The sequence below is a fragment of the Mycetomoellerius zeteki genome, unplaced genomic scaffold, assembly GCF_001594055.1.
Source record: "Mycetomoellerius zeteki isolate Tzet28-1 unplaced genomic scaffold, Tzet1.0 scaffold113, whole genome shotgun sequence".
Classification (NCBI taxonomy): domain Eukaryota; kingdom Metazoa; phylum Arthropoda; class Insecta; order Hymenoptera; family Formicidae; genus Mycetomoellerius; species Mycetomoellerius zeteki.
Window position 1 is genome coordinate 2138661 of NW_017256051.1, and position 22167 is coordinate 2160827.

A 22167-nucleotide genomic window follows, 5' to 3' on the forward strand; every position below is an offset into this window, starting at 1 on the left:
TGTTGACGATTTATTCAGAATACGGAATAAACGGGTGCGTTATGGCTATCCATGACATTTTAATTTAAAGCAAAAATTATTGAAAACTAATTAATTAAGATCGTATCATAAAACGTCTCCAAATAAATTGTCAATTTATCTTGGATTGAACATTTCACCATTTATTTTATTCATACTATCTTATCCATTCTCTCTCTCTCTCTCTCTCTCTCTCTCTCTCTCTCTCTCATTTTCTGCTTTTATTTTGTCTTTTCCTCTTATTTGTCCTCTCTTCTCTCCGTTTCCTTTCTATTTATTTCGCTTATGAGGAAATGCTTCAATAAATATACAACCACAGTGTCTCGTATTATGAAAATTACGGTATGTATAATATATATTACGACTATACATTATATTATGTTATAATTAAATATTTATCTTATATCCTTTTGGCTAGCTTATCCCCTAAGTTTTTCATCGACGATATAATATACATATAGTTACCGTACAGATGTGTTCCGAGAATTGACAAAAATATAACAAATGAACGAGACAAGTATCGCATTCTTTATTAATTTATTAATTGTTAATCGTTTATCACGGCATTCGTGTAACGGACGTGATCATTTTGTTCCCAAATATGAACCACGCACGAACTTTTCTTGTTTTACTAAAAAGAAACTATGTGGCGATTGACGTAATTAGGAGCAAGTTCATTAACGTCTATCTATGTACATACAATAATGTACCATTTCATTGACGACTTATCACATTTCAATTTGCAGATCATACACTAGATTTAAGAATGTGCTGTAAAATATATACTATTGAGAAATCGCATTTTATATTACATTGATATCATACGCTACAAAACAGATATAACAATAACCAGGCATATACGATCGTGCGTGGTGCGCGCGCGCGCGCGTGGAGGTCAATGACTTTCCGGCTAATTTTTCATGCCGCATAAACTTCCAGCACGCTCGGTTCTATCGCATTGTCCAGGAACATTACCGTTTTTACACCTTTAAGATGATTCTACGTTACAAAGTCGGAAGGCAAACAGAAATGTAAACTCTAAAGCTTTCTTTGTACATGTTTATACATGTATGTGTATGTACATATAATGTGCGTGTATATATGAAAAAAAATATATATATACTCATATATGCAGATGTATATATGTACATGCTTGAAAATGTATGTCTAATTACAAATATTTATATATAGATGTATATATACTTATTTCATTAAAGACATAAACGTTGGAAACGTCAACTAAAATAATTTGTTGTTCTCTCGTGTAAACAGTTTGTTATTTCTATAATGTATAACAGTTGACATTTCTAGTTGGATCTCAAACGAAATAAGCATCTATATGTGTATATGTACATACTTGCTAAAATATCGAACGTTACACCAAGGTGTAAGCCGTATCCAAATGTACAGATGTAAAATGTATTAAATTCCGGTCGCGCGTAATACACTAATATTGATATTGTAAAATAAACACGACTTATCGAGTGAGTGTTATAATCTTACAAGAAAATAAAACGAGATACAAGTAGTGAGAGAAGCTGGCAAAAACTGTCTAATTACGAATTCAGTGCGATAGTATTAAATCACTCGCAACAGTACATTATTATACATCGTTGTATATGTGTGTATGTAATACAGGCCTGTGTGTATAGCCAAGAATAAAACTGTGTGCGAACATATAATACAATATGATATAGCTCATATAGCATATAACACATGGACGGCCATTGACTATTTATTCTCTTTAATGTTTTTGGAATCAAATTTAATTCACAGTTCAAACTTTCTTTGAATATCGAGAGTATTGTTTGTACCTGCCTAAGAGAGAGATATAATATAATCATTGCTTTATACAAAACTAAACTTGTATTTCAAAAATTTTTGCTTTGAGTCTTAATCATGCCGGCTGAACGGGCAAAGAATAATTTTCGCCGATAAAAGACTAATTAATTATAACGAGTGTAGCAATATTGAGAAATTTTAAATGACGGTAAGAAATTCCGTCGAATTAGATTAGATGCAAGTCTCTGTCAACAAATCAGATTGCAAACGTTCTACTCGAAAACGATTGTATTGCCGGTAGGGAGAACGTGTCTGATCGTTGTCCGTTACCACTCGTGTCCTATGAGGAATCAAGTTCTCGTATCGTCCCATCAACCAATCTTGACATAACCGATGTTGAACATCTGTGCCGTTTTTGGATATCCATGAGGCATGCCAATGATGGAACTTGGAATCTTTATGCTTCGTTACAGCTGGATGACACTGTCAAATCAAAATATTCTACATTTTTCTTCTTTTCTCTTTTAGTGAAATCGAGCTATGTCAGATATAGCAAGAGATATGGGCCTGTATTCAGAACGCGCTTTTATCTCTGAAATTCTATAATATGCGTAACATAAAGTATAGTATGTTAGCGCGCTAACATCGTTGTAAACGCGTTCTGAATAGGGTCATGAGAATTAATATCAGAACAAGACAAAACTAAAGAGATTATACACAACATTTGGTGTGAAGGAAGTATTCAAAAAATTGTAAACATACCCGTCTAGCACGGTTCATGGAGTTTTGTTTGTAAAGAAATCTGTCCTTATGGACAATGAAGAGCATGGTATAACTGTTGGGATTAAATCTACATTGTGTTTCGTCGGAATTTATCATGTCTGGAGTGTCGCTTGATCTGCAACAAATTTACAATATTGTTACTTGATATGTACAAATTTGATAACGAGACGTTAAGTTATGTGTGTGTAAACGCACGCACGGGGCATTCTCTGTCAAATCGGCCCCCTGCCCATTTCAATTTTTAAGATAAAATTCTATATTAGGGCTTAAAATTTTCCTTGAAATGTCTAGTTTTCAATACCGTATGGCGTTTTTGAAAATTCAAAATGGCCGACCCAAAATGATGAATGACCTGGAATGAAAAAAGACTCGGAAAAAGAATCGGAAAAATTAATGATATTTGTGATTGATCGTGAATAAACATCCACGATGTGATGTAGAGGTCTGATTTGTGTGTGTGTGTGTGTGTGTGTGCGCGCGCGCGCGCGCGCGTGTCAAAACGAATTACATCACGAATAAAAATCAATCCTCTAACACTATATCCACTGGTTATCAATTAAGACATTTGCGTACAAATTTTCAAATCATAATTCGATTATTCTTTTCCTGAGAAAGTACGTCGCGAAAAATCTACGGTAGTAGGAATATTGTTCGTTAAAAATAATTCAGGATTTCTACAGGGTGATAATAAGATAATTTAATAAATGTTGAAGCTTTATATTATCTTATAAGAAATATTACAGAAAACTAATTAGTGTAGTGAGAACAACTTTCATATAGATAGATTGAAAACATGCAAGGGGTGAAAAATTTTTGGCAGTTTTGGATAGCTCCTCAAGAGTTCTAACGATAATTATTAGCAATCAATGCTGTAAAGGCAACACGCACGCACGCACGCGCACACACGCACACGCACACACGCACACAGATCAGCCTCTATATCACATTGTGCACGTTTATTCACAATATCGTTAATTTTTCCAATATATATCTTTTTTCATTCCAGTCGCCATTTTGGGTCCGCCATTTTGAATTTTCAAAAACGCCATAACATCGAAAAGTAGACAAAAGTAGACATTTTAAGAAAAATTTTAAGCCCTAATAGAGAATTTTATCTCAAAAATTGAAATGAACAGGGGGATGGCTGATTTGACAGAGAATGCCTCATATACATATACAGGGTGTCCGAAAAGTGTGGAAACGGTCGAATATCTCGAGAAATACACATCGGATCAGAAATCTGAAAATATCGTATTCAATGTTTTCAAAAAAGCTATCTTTTGACATCTAACATGACCCCCCACCCCCACCCGCTGTGGGTGAAAGAGAGGGTAACTTTAAAATTTTAAATGGGAACCCCCATTTTTTATTGCAGATTTCGCTTCTTCAGAAAAAGTTACATAAATTTTACCTATTACAAACATTTTTTTGATGACAGATGGCGCTGTAATCAGCGAAATTAAAAAATGAGTCTAAAACGTTTAAAATATCTCAAGAAATACTCAAAGGATCAAAAAAATAAAAATGTACGTATTCAATGTTTTCAAGAAAGCTATCCATTGACACAAAAATTCTATCCCCCACCTACCATCCGCTGGGGGTGAAAGGGTAGGTAACTTTAAAATTTTAAATGAGAAAACCCCCATGTTTTATTGCAGATTTCGCTTTTGCAGAAAAAGTCGTATTAACCCTTTAACGCCGAGATGTGCTGAATTTCGACATGGATTTCAACCCCCAACAATTAGCAGAAAAGAACGTAGACAAGTATCGAAAGGTCCATTTGTATGTAATAAGGTATCAGAAACGTGTTCCCGATAGTTAAACTTCGAAAACGTGTACTGTATACAATTTTCATTTTTCGATTTTGAGTTCACAATGGCGCCTATAAGCTCAAAATTTTTCGAAATTTTACGTACGGCGAGTAAATTTGCAAAAAATATGCCCGAATTCGATTGAAACTTGTTACTCGGGGGTTTTTGGGATCGCTGATTACGAATGTGAAGTCAGAATCCAAAAATTCATTTTTTAATTTCGCTGATTACAGCGCCATCTGTCATCAAAAAAATGTTTGTAATAGGTAAAATTTATGTAACTTTTTCTGAAGAAGCGAAATCTGCAATAAAAAATGGGGGTTCCCATTTAAAATTTTAAAGTTACCCTCTCTTTCATCCACAGCGGGTGGGGGTGGGGGGTCATGTTAGATGTCAAAAGATAGCTTTTTTGAAAACATTGAATACGATATTTTCAGATTTCTGATCCGATGTGTATTTCTCGAGATATTCGACCGTTTCCACACTTTTCGGACACCCTATACATGTACATGTATATACATAAAGTTAGTTATAAATTTACATACCGTGTATATACGTATCGAATGTACTTACTCTGCGACTTTGTCCGGATGATTAGCATTAAGCGAAGATGTTTTCCCTCTCATTAATCTTGCGGCATGCTTTCGATACGACTTAATATTACGACAGAGAAATGTGGGTTTACGTCCTGCTGAGGATCTGCCTGAGGAACCCCAAGTATTTCCGTCAATCTACAACAATCATGATATATCATTATTTGTAAGAGTATTTTAACAGCTGCAAGCAACTGAATATATATGAAATAAACTGAGAGAACCTTAAAGACATTATTTTTAAATGATTTATAAAGAATTAAATATCATAAAGGTCGAATTCTATATCCACGCAACACACTCGTGGATAAAATGAGCTAGGATAAGGCGAAAAACCCGTTTCGTGTGTCCGTCCAAAATATACGCATATCGTCTCATGTTTCAATACATTCTATTTACGGGCAGAATGAAATAAATGTGAATAAAGTGGCATATATTTTTTAAAAGCATAAAGTGAAATTTAATACAAATAATCTTAAAGGCTCTAAACAGATTTAGAAAAATAAATTGTACTACAACTCTCTCTCTCTCTCTCTCTCTCTCTCTCTCTCTCTCTCTCTCATAAAAAGAGAAATTAATGAAACGTACGTATTGAATGATAAGCTTGTTCCGATTATTAGAAATTCAATTTTATATTTGTCGTGCGCGTTTAATCGTGCAAACGAAAGAAAAAGGAAAAATAAGACAAAAAGGAATCATGTACGTATAACTATCAGCACTCTGATTACTGTTTCGTTACATTTTCCTATTTCTATAGTGACATATTATATAACACTTAATAAAAAATAAATCGAGAAGCTCTACTTTAAATATTAGTTACATCATATGTAACATTGAAATTTTTATTATTAAAAGAAATATAACGTGATAGACTTGAAACATTTTTATTTATTAATATTTACTTATTTTGTTGTATAGGAGGGAATAAGTGAGTGAACAAAGGAGAGAGGGGGGAAGAGAGAGAGAGAGAGAGAGAGAGAGATGTACACGTGTAAATAAAATATAAAATTTATAAAAGTCATTCTGTCGTTTTAAACTTGGTAGTATTAATTGGTAGCTCTAAAAATTGAAAACAAAAGGAATTCCAATATGTGACGATTTTATCGAAATAAGAAAACCAATGAGAGAACTGTTATAATTTTCATAGAAAATTTTGATATTTTAGCAGCGATATTACTGCAAATTGTGTGAATATATATATATATATATATAGTAGAAAAGAGATATATTACTCTCAATAATCGGCATTTATAACGTGACGTAATATTCGAAAACTCTACAAAAGAGAAAATAGAAGAAAATAGATTAAATAATCTTTTAGTAACTTTAATTTGGAATAAGATTAAGAAAAAGTTGAAGAGACAATCTTTAAGAGATTATCTTTGAATTTTCCAACTACAGCATTTTCATACCTTTTAAAAATAAAGTTTATACCAGACACGTCAAAACTCGGTATAAAGAAATAAATATTTTGAAGAAGTAATAAATTTTTAGTGGTGTATAAAAAAATGATGTCAGACAATAATATTTAAAATCGTACATGTATTTCAATATCTCTCTTCTATACAATATTGTTTTCTCTTACTATATGCATATTCCTTTTATATACACAATACAATTACATACATATATAAACATATATAAGACACTGCCTTTTCATCAAATATGTATGTAATATGTGTGAGAGAAAGATAGATCTTTCTATCCCGTGATATATGTATATACATACATTATACATATGTATGGCACGCATATGTGTATATGTACGTGCGTCATGTCGTGTGTTAAAAACTGAAATAGCCGCAATAGCTACATATCCGTCTCCTTGTCGTTTATTTGTTCTCATCATGGGCTAGTGTTTAGTTGGAGAGGAATAGGTATCGATAATAAATATCGATCGTAGGGAGGAGTAATCTCTGTGTGTGTGTGTGTGTGTGTGTCTCGCGCGCGCGTGCGCCTACAAATACCACAAGTGGGTGTGGGCAAATCGAAATTGCTGCGCATACGCCATTGGAGCAATTGGTGTAGGTGTACATCGGCGCAGCAGCAGGTTGCTGGACACGATTGTCGCAAAGAACGTCGCAGTTGCCGCCTCGAGTTGCTTTTCTTCGTTTCCATTGTGAGGCTGCCTTCCCATGAAAAAAGAAACCACGGAACGGAATATTGACAGAAAAGAGATAAGGTGAGGATAACCCTCGTCCTATCTCTTTTCTGTCAATATTCCGTTCCGTTATTTCTTTCTCCATGGGAAGGCAGCCTTATTCTCACATTAGGCTCGGACGAACGCCATTTTGAACTGCGAGCGGTTTATTATCGCGGATCAGTGCGGACGAGACGAGACGAGACAAAACGAGACGAGACGGACGAGATGCTTCTCGCAAGTTAGTATCGATGATGAAAATTGGTGTGATTTATTTTTTATAGTTGCACAGACAGAATTGAACGAATGCTAACGAAATTATTGATTGAACGTTGTGAACAAAAATGAGAATGACGACAGGAGAGAGAGAGAGGGAAAAAGAGAGGGGGAGAGAGAGAGAGAGAGAGAACGAGACACGAGTATAGGAAAAGAAAGAGGTGTACTTAAGCTTCACGACCGTCGTCTACCTAATCATCCAGATTCATCATTCGCGTTCGCATCGCTACATATGTTTTTCTTCGTATGTAAGTACGATGTTATTCGTCAAGCGTGCTATCGTTCAAAAGCCTTTAAAAGACTGCAGTGAATTTTAATTGTTCGTTTACTAAGTAGTATCGAATCGATTAAATCTTGATATGTATTTGTTAAGTGATAATCTTTCAAGTAACGCGCATGCGATTTATTATCGTTTTTCACTATGAGAATGACAGTGCGACGACGAAAATGAGTATAAAATAATGGAGCACTCTTTTACGAATTCCATTACGCGAATATATCATGCATACGGATGTCTAATTTTGCACAAATTTTGCTCATGTATGTACATATATATACTCTCTCTCCTTCCCTCTCTCTCTCTCTCTCTCTCTCTCTCTCTCTCTCTCTCTCTCTCTCTGTGTGTGTGTTTGTGCGCGCGTGCGTGTATACTATGCACGTTCCATTATTTACTGCAAGTACTGAAATATCTGAAAATCTATAGCATGCACGTATACCATAGATTTTCAATAATGGCAGGGGATATCGAAATACAGCCATAATCATACGCGAAATTTGTCGTATTGCATTGCATTGTGACAAGTGTACCTTTCTTTTTCTTGTATTATCGATAAAAACAGCAACTTATAATTGTATGTTCAAATATAATTTCACACTGATAAATTACATAATGTGCGCTATTTCTCTTTTGTATATTCTACAAATGAAAAATGGTTCGGAATATGTGACTGCAGTCTTACATCTTTGTACGAGTTTTTTTTTGTAAATAAATGTTTGGTTTACGAAATTTAGTTTGAAATTTGGAGCAATAAATCTTGATTAACAATTATGTTTGTAAGTAGATAAATGTTTGTATAAAGAGATTGCATGTCGATGTGTGTGAGTGTAATGCACATGCACGCACGCGATGAGAAAAGGACAGAGAAAAGAAGATGGAGAATGTGATCCATTTAATGCTGCAAGTGCTTCATTGACCAATCAATTAAAAAATGAATTATATTACAAATTGACTTGTCAAGGAATGCATTTGCGTATCAAGTGGATCGCACTCGGACTGTGATTGTGTGTGTGTGTTGTGTGTATGTGTGTGGGGGGGGGGGGGTACGCGCGCGTGCATGCGCGATCGACAAGGGCGGGCTTTCAATCAATTTTAAAAAATAAAAATACGAATTCGTAATCACGTATATTGAATTGAATGTAATAATCTTAATGATTTTATATATTTATATGTGTGCGTGTGTTATGAATGTCAAAATGCATATAAATTGTTTTTAATTCTGTGATTGCACTTGCTAAATGTCTTTAATTTAAAAAAAAACAGATACGAAACTACATGCTATCAAAACTGTGCGATGTACGTCTTGTTGAAAAAAATGTATGTAATGTGTATAAAGATCCTCATTAGAAAAAAATGTCACACTAACGTTGTCAATATAATAACTTCACATTGTACAAATTCGCCCAAAAACAAATAATATGAAATAAAAATAATTGGGAATAAAATAAGAGAAATCTAAAATGCACAGATTTCTAAATATCAATATCATAAAACAGATATCATATTAAGAGTGGCAAATTTCAGTACAAATTAAAACAAAAATCGAAAAATGTGAAACCTTTGGTAAAATGACAAATACTGCGGTATATTAATACTTCATACTGTCGCGTTTATCAAACATTATTACAGAATTGATGCAAAATTACAACTGACTTTCTATATACATCATATAATAATACAGTGCGTAGTATCTCCCTGTTTTACTATCTATATATCATTTATATGTACACGTAGCAAAGTATATTACGTATATACATGTGTTTGATGAAGGACGCAACAGTTGAGCTAAAAACACACTCAGCTCCACGCCACATAGTAGTCTTGTCATACCTCGTTGCCTCGTTAGCTAAACCAATGCATACTTGATTCATACAAAGGCATAGTGCATCGTACTACAGCTGATCCTGTAACATACTTTGGGGTCTTGAAACGTAGCATGACACGCTGTGCCCTCGTATGGAGCAAATGCGCATAAACCCTTCTATGTTAGCGGTGTGGCTATGAGATCATTCTCTCGTGTAGAAAACAGTTTTGGATTATTCGCTTAGCAGGTCGAATTGCCAAACGAGTGTACAAGCCATACACGTTTCGATGTTTCTCCGGTATATTCATATTTTTGTCTAAGATATTACATAGGAATTTTATTAACGCATCGCTCGTCATTTCTTCCCATGCAAACATTTAACCGCCTATCTTTCAAAATTTCTTTAAAAACCAGTTAGAATTTCTTTTTTTTTTCTTCGAAAAACCAATAAAAAATACGAAAACCGTGTAACCTGTTAGTTTTATTATATGTTTAATAATGGCGTGAAAATAATGTGTTGAAATAAATGTGTGTGTGTGTGTGTGTGTGTGTGTGTGGGCGCGCGCGCGCATCTTTCGAAATTCCGAGAATTTCACTACTACATTTTTCAATACAACAGCAAGAATTTGTCAAATATAAAACTTAATCATCAACTACTTTTTTTTATTTATATTAGCTATTTCAACTTGTATACGCGTGAGCGTATCAAAATGTATATACAAATTGGTTTTATAAATATTTACATACTTCAAAATCTAATTTTATCTTTTTATATATAGTAAAACTAATATTATATATATATCTCTTTAGTATAATACGATATGAAGAAAATAACAGGAAATTTTAAGAATTGACTAATATCCAATGTGTTACGATATAAATTAATATTTTACTTGTACATACGACATTATTCTCACTAATTAAATAAGTAGATGCCTTTCTTTCAGATAATATATACGTCTTACATCTAAATAGTTACATGCCTCAGAGAAAATAAGTTTCTTTGATTAAAAAAATAAGTACAAGTCTTAAAATATTGTCAAGAAAAATGATATGTAGATTAAATAAAAATAACAGGAATTTATTTATACGGTTTATACCTATCGTTATTTAAGCAAAGTAATGTGCATATTCAAGTAAAACGTAACAGAAAACTTATACAAATTATACGAGTATAAAATATACGTAACATCTATTTTGAAATACAGTAAAATATTAGCTAAGATAAGAAAAAATATTTTTGTTATTCCTATAAATTTATTTTCTCAATTTATTTTAAAATTTCAGTTTACTTCGAAATCGTTATACTGCTTTTTCAAATCGGTCTTTTTCGATGATATCGTAAGTGATAGAAAAATTGAACTTGTATTTTCATTATTAAAAATAATTTTAAAATTATCCACATCGCATTAACTCAAAAGAATTATATATTTGAAGTAAATCTTATATTTTTCTGCCAAATTAAAATATATGAATTACTAAAAAAAGAACGAACTTTTTACAATAAATAGAAATTATTTTTATTAAAATTTTCATTCATACTTTATGAAATGTATATTGTTCTGTAACAAGCTATTCTTGACAATAAAAATCAAATATGTCACATGTTGTCACACATGTCAAGTAGGTTAAAGAAATAAAGATGAAATATCATATGTGTATGTGGGTGTGTGCGTGTATCATAACACGCGCGCACGCACACACAATGATTACTAAATATATATATATATATCTCTATTTTTTATGAAATATGTAACTAAAAGAAAGTACATATTCAATCTAAAAAAAGGCATCTAAATTGTTCATTTATAATTATTAGTTTACATTTGTTTATGGCACTGTTAGGATGATTGTAAAACTTATGCTAGTTCTTTTTTCCTGTTTTAAACAATTTGTTACCATTATTTTACAACAATTGGTCATCATCATGTTATCTCACAACTATATTGATTCTTTATAACACTCGTTATTAAATAAATGTGTAACAATAAATAAAATAAATATTATACCACACATGTAATACATACACATGAAATTTTCTATATTCAATCCAGCAAGTCAGTTAACGTTACTATTATATTAGATGTGAAGAAATTCATGTTTTAACATAAAGTTTATTTTTTAACATGATGATAAACAAAGATTAAATAATTGCTTTTTTACACAAAACTTGTTTTTTCTGTCTATTTTAGAAAAATTCACTTCATATTTAAATATTACAAATACAAAATATGTTTTTATTAAATATTAAAGTAATAAATATTGCACAATTTCAAAGTTAGGCAAATAACATAATAAGTTAGTTTGCATTTTTCCTTGGCCTAATATAAAAAAGAAGATAAATTAAAAATAGAAAACTTGTTCGTAATTTATTATTTATAACAATAATTATTTTTTGACCTTGTTTCTCTCATTGCTTCAATTAATTTTTATGACTCTATCATCTTTTTAATATAAAATTAAATAAAAGACAAAACAAAATAAGGAAAACATAATATATATATTAATAGTATTAACAGTGTTTGCAATATTTTGCATGTCGTTTCAATAACTTAAAATATTTGAATAAAAAAAAAAAAACATTTATATTTGCATTTGCAGAAAAAAAGTTGTAATGCGTTGTAATATGTAAGAAAATTTCATGTAATTTACAGTATCATACAATTAATTTCAAAAAAAGTTTAATAAATTTCTCTTATAAATTCCCAATTATTATAAAATGTATTAAGTACGTGGGGACTTATTTGTGCCATTTTGTATATGTATAAAAAAAAATATATATATGTATATTAGTTGCACCATTGGATAAATGTACAGAAGTTTGATGATCGACATTGATGATACACGGGACTATAACACGAATATCGCATAAAGCGTAAAGAATTCAGCAAAGTATAACCATCCTGTATCGTATATTACGATTATCTCATAAAAAATGGTATATATGTATGTACATATTGTGTGTGTGTGTGTGTGTGTGTGTGTGTGTGTGTGTGTGCGTGCGCGCGCGCGTGCGCGTGTGCACAAACGCGTTTTCTATTTCAACGAAATCTTGCACAAAGATCACTCCATCCTCCCCCCTCACCTCCCTCATAAAGGCGTCTAATTTATTTTATTTGTCCAATAAAATCTACTTTTGGTAGAAGAAAGTTCCATTAAACCTTTACTCTTTGGGGCATTCATCGTTGTACGCCAAATAAAAACGACGAAGTACAAGCGTACAACGTTTTAATCACAGTTGTCAATTACGCGAATGAACGTTAAGTTGAATGTTGGCAATGATTATGAAAAGGTATTTGGATCCTATACCTTTTTGCTAATGTCAGTGTTCTTGCGTTTTCTGCCCCTCCCCCCCCTTGCTGCCTGGTCGTTACTCACAGGATGATTGGTCGTCTGCTCATTCTCTGTTAAGGCAGGAGTGTCTTTTGGACTAGTTTGACCAGCTGGTGTAGAAAATCTCTCAACGTATGTTGACCATTTTTCAGAAACTGTAACGCCTTCCCTTTCTCTCTCTCTACAGCCATTATCCACTGTTTCATCGCCTTCTGTATCTAACAACTCCATCGTCATTTTACAATCCTTTTTATACTGAAATAAAAAATACAACTTGAAAACTTGCGACTAAAATCTAATTATATACAGTGTTTAATGAAGCACTTATTATCAACAATTCTAACAAATTAGTTTCATTTACGACGAGGTGTATGTTAATCATGATATACGGCGTTATTGAACTATTCGCATATTTTTATTTTCTATTTACTTCATCGCGAGTTTGTGTAAGAAGAAAAATTGATAACAAAACAATATTTTAGACACCCCGTGTATTCAGAAGAAAGTAAAAGTGCGCCTACGTGATATAATTTGTCATTAATAATAATTGCTATTACAACTATTACTGTAACTATAATAAATCAAACATTTAAAAAAAAAGTTACTCACTATATATATCTTGAAACAGTTCTCATCTGCCATTGCTTTTTCTGCCTTGCGTTGATATGATAATTCAGCGCTTAATCTCATGTACGCTGTGGCGCATAGTCCGCCAGCTCCGCTATTTTCTTTAGGTTGACGTTGCTCCCTTTGGAATAAATCCATGCATTGTTGACAAACGGAATCTGAAACTAGGTGCTGCAACTGCCAGAAATATATAATTTCGCGTGCAAGCTTTTTTTTATTATGATGTCATTAAAAAAGGAACAAAATAAAATTTACTTACTTGCCTAACCGCATAATTAACGACCTTGTCAAGAGTAAAGGCAATGTAAGCATGAATACCGAACATTTCTCGCAATGTGTCTTCATACGCTGTGCTTTCCATATTTCCGTCGAGGACATTTTTAACCATATCCAGAAAGGCAGGATAATAATCTTCAATTTCAATTTCACCTGTGTCAAGTATACCGATGATAAGTGTGATTAATATACGACGCAATGCGTAATTAATTGCCAATGCAAATTGGCAATTTAAAATATGACAAATTATTTACTTTTTGGTTTCAATCTTAAAGCGACTGCTGTACTTTCTCTGCGCTGCTGTTTATACTTGGACTCCTCTTCGGCAAGAGCAACCGCCCTGTCGTACATTTTTGTTAATCTTTCACATAGTATATGATGTAACCTCAGGAAAAGGTACCAATTATTACTCCCCATGAAAAGTGTATATGCTTCCTCGGGATCACTTGAGAGAGCGTGCATTGGTACTTTGACGTCGGGTTCACTTTTACTAGTAGCGGAAGATGTACTCGGCGACGCGGGAGCCTTACTCCTATTAGCTTGCAAACCACTCAACGACGATGAAGTATTTGTTGCGGATTGAGAATTATTACACGTTGCCATGTTTACATCTTCTTTCTCATCTGTAATGAAATAAAATCAGAGTATGCATTCGAAAATATATTCGTCTTCACGGGATAACAGTTATGAGATAAAAAAGGAATCTACCGTCTTCGTCCCTTTCGTCATCGCTAAGTTCTTGTCGGGGATGGAAGAAAAGATCAGGTATAAAATGCTTTAACAAAAGCTTGATCCGTTGTTTGTCTTCCTTATGGACAGCGGTTTGCCGTTTAACATGATGGATCAAGAGATTGGCAGCATCGTCCAATACAGATTTGTCTTTGTACGATAGAACGAGATGTGGACCACTGTTCCCTTGACCGTCGCCATTACCATCGTCACCCTGTTCGTGCCTCTGTATAATGTGCCAAAACACGTTAAATAATTGCAAAACGAGAAAAGGAAAAGGTGAAAAAGGGAAAAGAGGAACCGAAGAAAAGTGAGATGGGAATTGAAATTAAAACACGTATACCAACCTCGTCGTATAATGTTTCGATTTCATTGAACAGACTTTTAGATCTCAACGCTTTTACATCATTCTGTTTGAAATTAATTCCCTGATGATCTAAAGATTTCAAGTAGTACTTCTCGTTTTGTTCTCTCCAGATTTTATTGAATCCCTTTTGCGCTTCCCGCCATTCCTCCTCCTTAGCCTTTAGTCGGCGGAGTACAACGGGCACAGCTACTACAGGATTTCTTTTGAGACCTTCTATGATGTCGGAAGCTTTATCACCGTATATCCTTTTTATTGCTCGTTGATGAATCGTAGGGGAACAACCGCCCATACACTCATCGAGTTTATATTTTTGTACCTCCTCTTGAGTCATCCGGTTCATTTTCTTATGAACGCCCTCGAGCACTCTAATTGTCGATGCGTTAGTTTCTATAACGACATCCAATTCAAAACGTTCATCCTCGCATCGATATATGGATTCTTCGTATTGTGTTTTCCTAGACAAACCAATGTGCACGTATCTCGTAATTGATATTTCAGTTGTTTTTACAACACTTATCAAATAAATTATATTATGCATGTAATAAATAGATAATTAAAAGCAAATGATAGGAAAAAAAAGATGACAAAGAAATTGAAAAAGAGTATGTTTCTCACATACACAGGTCCATAAATGAAAATGATCAATTACCTTGATGTTACAAATGTACTGTCTTCTGACCAAGTTGGAAATGAAACCCAGGTATCGTTGAGGACTTCCTTACACAATTGCGTTCTGCCACTACATTTTGGCTGAATGTACGATTTTGGTAATGCGCAATACGACGCCCCCAGTCGCTTGCACGCTGTATAATCAATTTCTATCGCCAAGTCACCTTGCGGCCGTTCTTGATGGCTGCGTACAATGCTATTTGGGAAAGTTTCTATTCCAATGGCATTTCCTGCATTTGTCACCGTAGTGCTCGACGAATCGATTAAGTAGCCCAGAAAATCTTTGAACCAACGTAATAATTCGGGAAAACGGCCGAGAAATGGCGTCACTAGCTGAATAAGCTCCGATTTCGATATTATTTCTTGATTGAAAAGCACAAGACATCGAAGAAAGTTTTCGTAGACATCTTGCGATCTGAGCGCTTTTCGAACCTAAGATAACATCATATTTATTTAAGAAAATTTGTTTGCGGAAAGTAACGTAGTTACAATGAAGAAATTATAAATGATAATAATATACTTAATGCTCACCTTATCAAAGAAAGCATAATCGTTCAAAGTACCGTATTTACCAGCTTCTGCGATAGAAATATCGCGCATCGAAGCCACTTTATGCTTTTTCGAGGGTGGTGGCCCATGTTGTATATGAGAATTTCCTGCTGTCGCTGAAGTCGAGAATGACGGACTTCTTTTCAATTGTCCTGTACTGTGTCCGCATTTCTGGCCACTACTAATATCTCTTATATTTGATCTATCCCGCTCCCGTTCTCGTTCTCTATGTTCTCGATTGTCGCGTTCCAATCCAGCCGTACTGCTAGCTTCTCGAAGATCTCTCGATATAGTACCAGAATTATTGTAAGGTGTTTTAAGTCCAATTGATTTCTTGACAATTGCCGTATGATCGTTAACTGATGTCGTCTTATTAGTCTGAAACATGGCAAGAGACTAATAGGAATCAAAATTGGTTACTTTATTCGACGAAGAAATAATTCTTTCTCACCGACAAAAAAAAATGTGAGCAAAAAGGAGAAAGAAAAAAAGAAAAGTTATGGTAATCTCTTCTTTTTTTGTCTCGTGTTTAAATACATAAGGAGATTAAGAGAATATATGTCGTAACAGATGCTCGTGTTTAAAACGCGATATTATACAACAGACTTATAATGGAAGAATATGCGATTTATAAACATCTTCCTATATTTGTACTCCCCCTTCTTTTTGTACATATATATATATATATATATATGTTCCACTACCACAGTTTAGAAAAACAACAATATATTTTCATATATATATTTCTTACAAATATTTATTTAAAAGTCTGTGTCTGTCTGTCTGTCTGTCTGTCTCTCTCTCTCTCTCTCTCTCTCTCTCTCTCTCTCTCTCTCTCTCCCTCTCCCTCTGTGCGTGCATACAACTGTACTGACTTAGATCAATTTTTTTAATGCAGAATTGCAATTCTTCATTTAAAATTTGATTTAGTCGAGATTCTATTATTTGATCGTAATAAGCGCCGACTCACCAACGAGTTTTGCTGATTGGTAGCATCCGGCAAAAATTGTCCAAACTCGGCAAGTAGATCTTCTTGATTTTCAAATAATTTAGCAACTTGACTATAAACTTCTGCCTCTGTCAAGTGTTTCGTTCCACCTGTCGCACTGGAACTTGTGCCTCCCATATGACCAGATTCTTTTAAATTTCGCTGTTCTTTCTGATACGTATGCAATATTTCTAAAAAGCGTTTGTATTTGTCTGGTTGACCTTGGAACCGATTCTAAAAATAACAATTTTATACTTTACATATGTTTGATTATTTACCATATCTTATGTCGCTCTTTCTTTCCTTGTTAATAACCTTACCTTTATTTTATTGACATAGTTTATCGCATGGTTAAATTCAACCGGCTGACTTTGTTGAGTTTGTCCACCAGTTGACACACCATCTGCTTGATTTAAAGCCTGACTGACAGCTTGCGCTTGTGCAGTGCTAACGTGCGAATTATTATACACTGATACTGGCGGCGGTGAAGGCGCGTGAACAGTTAAGCTATTGGTTGTAATACTGTTTGCCAACGTATGATGTATATTACCCGACCTGAGAACGATCAATGTAGCTATAGATATTGCATTTCCTTTTTTCATAATAATTTGTAATAATATAGACTATAGATTTAGTAAAATGCTTACCCTGGCATTATTTGCAAAACGGGAGGTGCTTTTGCAGGTTGCGTGGGTGGACTAGCTACTGGAGGTGAACCAACATTCACCGTACAATGATGCTGCGACAATGTGGCGGTATGTGTTGCTGTTGGACTGGGCATACTGACAGATACTTGGAAAGCATATCCTTGCTCATTTGCTTGTACTTCTATCTTGTAGCCGGGTGGGAGAAATGTATTGAAACCAACGATGAGTTCAGGATGTCCTTTGAAGAGGTGACTCACTCGGGTTATAACGCCCGGAGTATCTATACTTTGAGATTTGAATTCTTTCATAATATCTAAGAAATCATTGTACACCTACAAATAAAAAATTTTACGTCAATATGATGAAAAATACTAATATGTTTTTTCCTTATTTATTAACCGATATGTTTCAATAAGCTAGTCTTACGCATGCACGTATATGACTCATTTTAATCTATCACACTAAATATTTCCGTTCCCTTGCATTTTACAAGAAAATGTTTCAGACAAAAGTTGTATGGTTTCAAAGGGGCTATAAAATGGTACCATTGATTTGACCTTGGATAGTCGCTTAAAGGTCACATGAAGGTCACCTTCAATTTCTTAAATTAAATCCACTATTTTTCATTACATATTCTTGTAGATTACCTCGAGAGCTTTCCAAAACACTATAATAAAATATTTTTTCATTAAGTATTTTTCGAGTTATAAGGCTCGAAAGTTACAGTACAGCCGGCATTAGCATTACGCAAGTTGTCCGATCGACGGCTAAAACTTCTTGAATAAATGTTGTTCAGGATCATGTCCTGGATAACATTCGTTAAGATCAAGGCCATTGGTGATTGTATCTCTTATTTTCATTTTTACGTAAAAATGAAGTTTTAGTGCAAAAATGAAAATAAGACTGTAATTTTCAAGCTTTATAACTCGAAAAATACTTAATGAAAAAATATTTTATTATAGTGTTTTAGAAAGCTCTCGAGGTAAGCTACAAGAATATGTAATGAAAAATAGTGGGTTTAATTTAAGAAATTGAAGGTGACCTTCATGTGACCTTTAAGCGACTATCCAAGATCAAACCAATGGTACCATTTTATGTCCCCTTTGAAACCATACAACTTTTGTCTGAAATATTTTCTTGCCAAATGCAAGAGAACGGAAATATTTGGAGTAATAGATTAAAATGGGTCACCCTGTGTGTATATATATATATATATATATATGTGTGTAATCTTTGCACATATATATACACACAACGTATATATATGCATATACAGGATGTCCCGTAAAGACCCGAACAACGCTTAAGGCAAGATTCCTGAGATTATTTTGAGACGAAAATCCTAATACGAAAATGTCGAGACTACAATAATTTTTTGAATTATAAGCTAACTTTAAATGCTTATAAGTAAAAAACTATTTTACTTTTATAGCCTCTATTATTATTTCTGGATTCTTTTGAACATTCTAAGATGAAAATCCTAATACGAAAACATTGAGGCTATAATAGTTTTCGAATTACACACTATCTTTAACCAATTATAATTCAAAAGTTATTATAGCCTCAACATTTTGGTATTAAAATTTTCGTCTCAAAATGATCTCAGGAATCTCCTCTTAAGCGTTGTTCGGGTCTTTACGGGACACCTGTATATAATCTTTCACATTTGTACTCTTATTTCACTCATATTTAATATATTTAATTCTTTGTCGCTTACCTGTGGTTGATCACTAAATTTATATTTTACTTGATCCAGATAAGATAAAGCATCTTCTACTTTTAATCTCTGGAATTGTTGAGATCCACTTCCTCCTCCCAGATTAGAGCCGGGTGGAGTGGAAGCCAAAGGTGTTATATTACCAGAATGTACCTATAGTGATGATAGCTCTTATTTACAAACTTGTGACGATTGTCTAAGCGCACAATAGGTGTTAATGTTCGTATTTTGTACTTTTGTTCGTGCGTACATACATGAATGTGTACGTGTCATGTGATACATAAAAGAAAAAAAGTAGATGATGCACACCTTATGCCTTATTGTCGATTGCTGTTGCGCATGGACTTGATTTTGTGATCCTGATGTAGGTTGTTGGGAAGCCATTGTATGACTATTACCACCACCTATTCCACTATGCAAACCACCACCAGTACTTACGCTGCTACTGCTACATGTGGAGCTAAGTCCTCCTGCAGAGCCACTCGTCTGCTGCATATATAACATTTATTAAGTATTATTCATCTTTATCATCATCATCATCATCATCATCATCATCATCATCATCATCATCACACTTGCAGATACATATGGAATCGCGACGGGAATTTACCTTGATAGGAGATGGTGCTGCGGTTGGTACAACAATCGCTCCAGTGTATTGTTGTTGAGCTTGGGCAGGGCCAAACTGTATACTTCCTGGCATTTCTTTTGATGCAACAGACCGAACTGCTTGACCAGGTACAACAACACCTATTCCACTGCCAGCGTGGTAATCTAAATTACCTCCTCCACCACCTAAGCCACTTGCTGCACTCACCGATGAGTGCTTTGCTGGTGCTGATGCTACGTCGTCCAGTCCACGAACACGTTTCATTGCAAATCACATTGGAGCTGCTGAAAAGAAAATAATTCCAGAAAAGGTTTATTTCTTCTCCGTTTTGCAATTTAACTTACAAATCACTATTGAGAGCATTACATTCTCAGTAAATACAGGCAAAGTTTATTTATAACAAGAATTTGCGTGGCATATGGTAAATTTTCTGTTAGATGATAGATTTTTTATCTTGCGAAATTAGATTATTTCTGAATTTGAAAATGACAAGATGTAACATAATGTAGAAGTTAACAAAAATGATAATGACAACATAAAAAAATATATATGTACACACACACACACACACACACACACACACACACGCGCGCGCGCGCACGCACGCACGCACGCCGCACGCACGCACGCACACACACACACACACACACACACACACACACACACACACACACACACAACATATGCACGCACACGCACACAACACGCGCACATACAAAATACACAGACTGTTTTCCTTTGCACACATAATGCACATGATATATTTTATCCTTGTTTAAAATTCTGCAAACAATAAGAATAAAATGATACTTCATGTGCATCATGCATGCAGTAGGACACTGCCATACACACTTGTATATCCTATCCTGATATATATGATATATATCTCTGAATATTACTTGCATTTTGTATATATACAGTCATACAGTGTTGTTAATATCACTTATACATCAAAGCTTGTTGATTTCAAGGCAATCTTAAAAAGTTTAAAGCTAATGATTATGTTGAGAAAAGGTTAATTTAGATTCACATTTATATCTCTCACAAATCACACTTAATTTTGTGAATTATAAATAAACAAAGAAATATCTCGGAGTATTGAATACTGATTTGAAGTACATTTATATTCATATAAATATAGGATATAAACAATAATACATACATTACATACATTAGTAATTTTTAAAATACATACTTCAGCTATAGACATACATAGGCTGTGTTCCAAAATTTACTACCAGTACTAAAAATCTGTAGTTTATGTTACATATACTATAGATTTTGAGTACTGGCAGTAAATTTTGAAACACAGCCATCTTCATGTATGTCTTAATTTATTTAACAAATATTTTATCAGGGAAAAAATAGTAAAATCATATGGTGAAAGCCTTATCGAAATTCTTATAATAGTTTATAGATTTTCAAATGAATAGATCTGTGCGCAATTAAAGAATGTTCTGCACGAGTTTCAAAAGGCCTAGGAAAATACAACGTGTGAAAACTACATAAAGTTAGGTTATATGGAAAATCTTGGAAGTCTTTTAGGATCTTTACTCCAATTTCATTTTCAATTTCATAATCGCTTGAAATTAATTCGACGAACATATAAAGGTACATACATTTTTTATCGTAGCAGTTTGAAATTCGGCGACGTAAATGGTAATATTTTACAATGAAACTTTATCGCATATCAGAGCGACGCGCGAGACACAAGCGCGTTACAAGAATAAGTTATAAACTCGTGCTAGCTACGCGCGAGCGAGAGCGAGAGGAGGGGTGGGGAGGATTGGGGAGAGGGAGACCCGATCGAGCTCCGTTGCAGAATTGTCGACGCGGTGCCGCGTATATGTAGAAAAAGTCGCGTCGAATACACGAGGAAAATGAGGAACGAGCAGATAAACGTCCCGAACATTGCAGTGGATGTCTCTTTCTCCATACGTACCAATTTCCATCTGAAAAAAACACGTTCCGCGTTCCTATCTCCTACGTAGGTTTTGTCGTACAAGTACGACGAAGGATACGAGCGGTGATGATGACGTCGAGATCGAGATACGTCTCTCGGTTGTCGTCGTGAATAGTGCACTGGTCACCGACTCTTCTCTGACTCCTCGAAACTTTCGATCGCGTCGGTGGCCGGGTTGGATTCCTGCTTCGTATGCACGCGCGAAACT

At 34.1% G+C, this 22167-nt stretch overlaps 1 protein-coding gene and 1 long non-coding RNA gene across 4 annotated transcripts; one reads left to right on the plus strand and one right to left on the minus strand.

The window, feature by feature from the left end:
* Positions 1 to 1278: 1278 nt before the first annotated feature.
* Positions 1279 to 22161, minus strand: Sin3A (SIN3 transcription regulator family member A). 3 transcript variants are annotated; one of them, XM_018455920.1, is made up of 18 exons: positions 21939 to 22161; positions 19997 to 20277; positions 19696 to 19875; positions 19387 to 19539; positions 17670 to 18001; positions 17343 to 17577; positions 17005 to 17256; positions 16017 to 16412; positions 15466 to 15917; positions 14797 to 15271; positions 14429 to 14675; positions 13975 to 14343; positions 13704 to 13873; positions 13427 to 13621; positions 12794 to 13072; positions 4968 to 5125; positions 2563 to 2698; positions 1279 to 2283 (listed from the first exon to the last, which is right to left on the minus strand). In XM_018455920.1, the coding sequence occupies exons 2-18, from the start codon at positions 20258 to 20260 to the stop codon at positions 2032 to 2034; spliced, it is 4545 nt and encodes a 1514-aa protein (XP_018311422.1). In that variant the 5' UTR covers positions 20261 to 20277; positions 21939 to 22161; the 3' UTR covers positions 1279 to 2031. The 3 variants fall into 3 exon arrangements, with proteins under 3 accessions (XP_018311422.1, XP_018311431.1, XP_018311414.1); XM_018455929.1 differs by having other exon boundaries at positions 12863 to 13072; positions 19997 to 20280; XM_018455912.1 differs by having other exon boundaries at positions 19997 to 20280.
* On the plus strand, positions 7177 to 17927 carry LOC108727720 (uncharacterized). The gene is made up of 3 exons (XR_001936858.1): positions 7177 to 7651; positions 17707 to 17777; positions 17862 to 17927. It is a non-coding gene; the product is annotated as an uncharacterized lncRNA (long non-coding RNA).
* Positions 22162 to 22167: the final 6 nt, after the last annotated feature.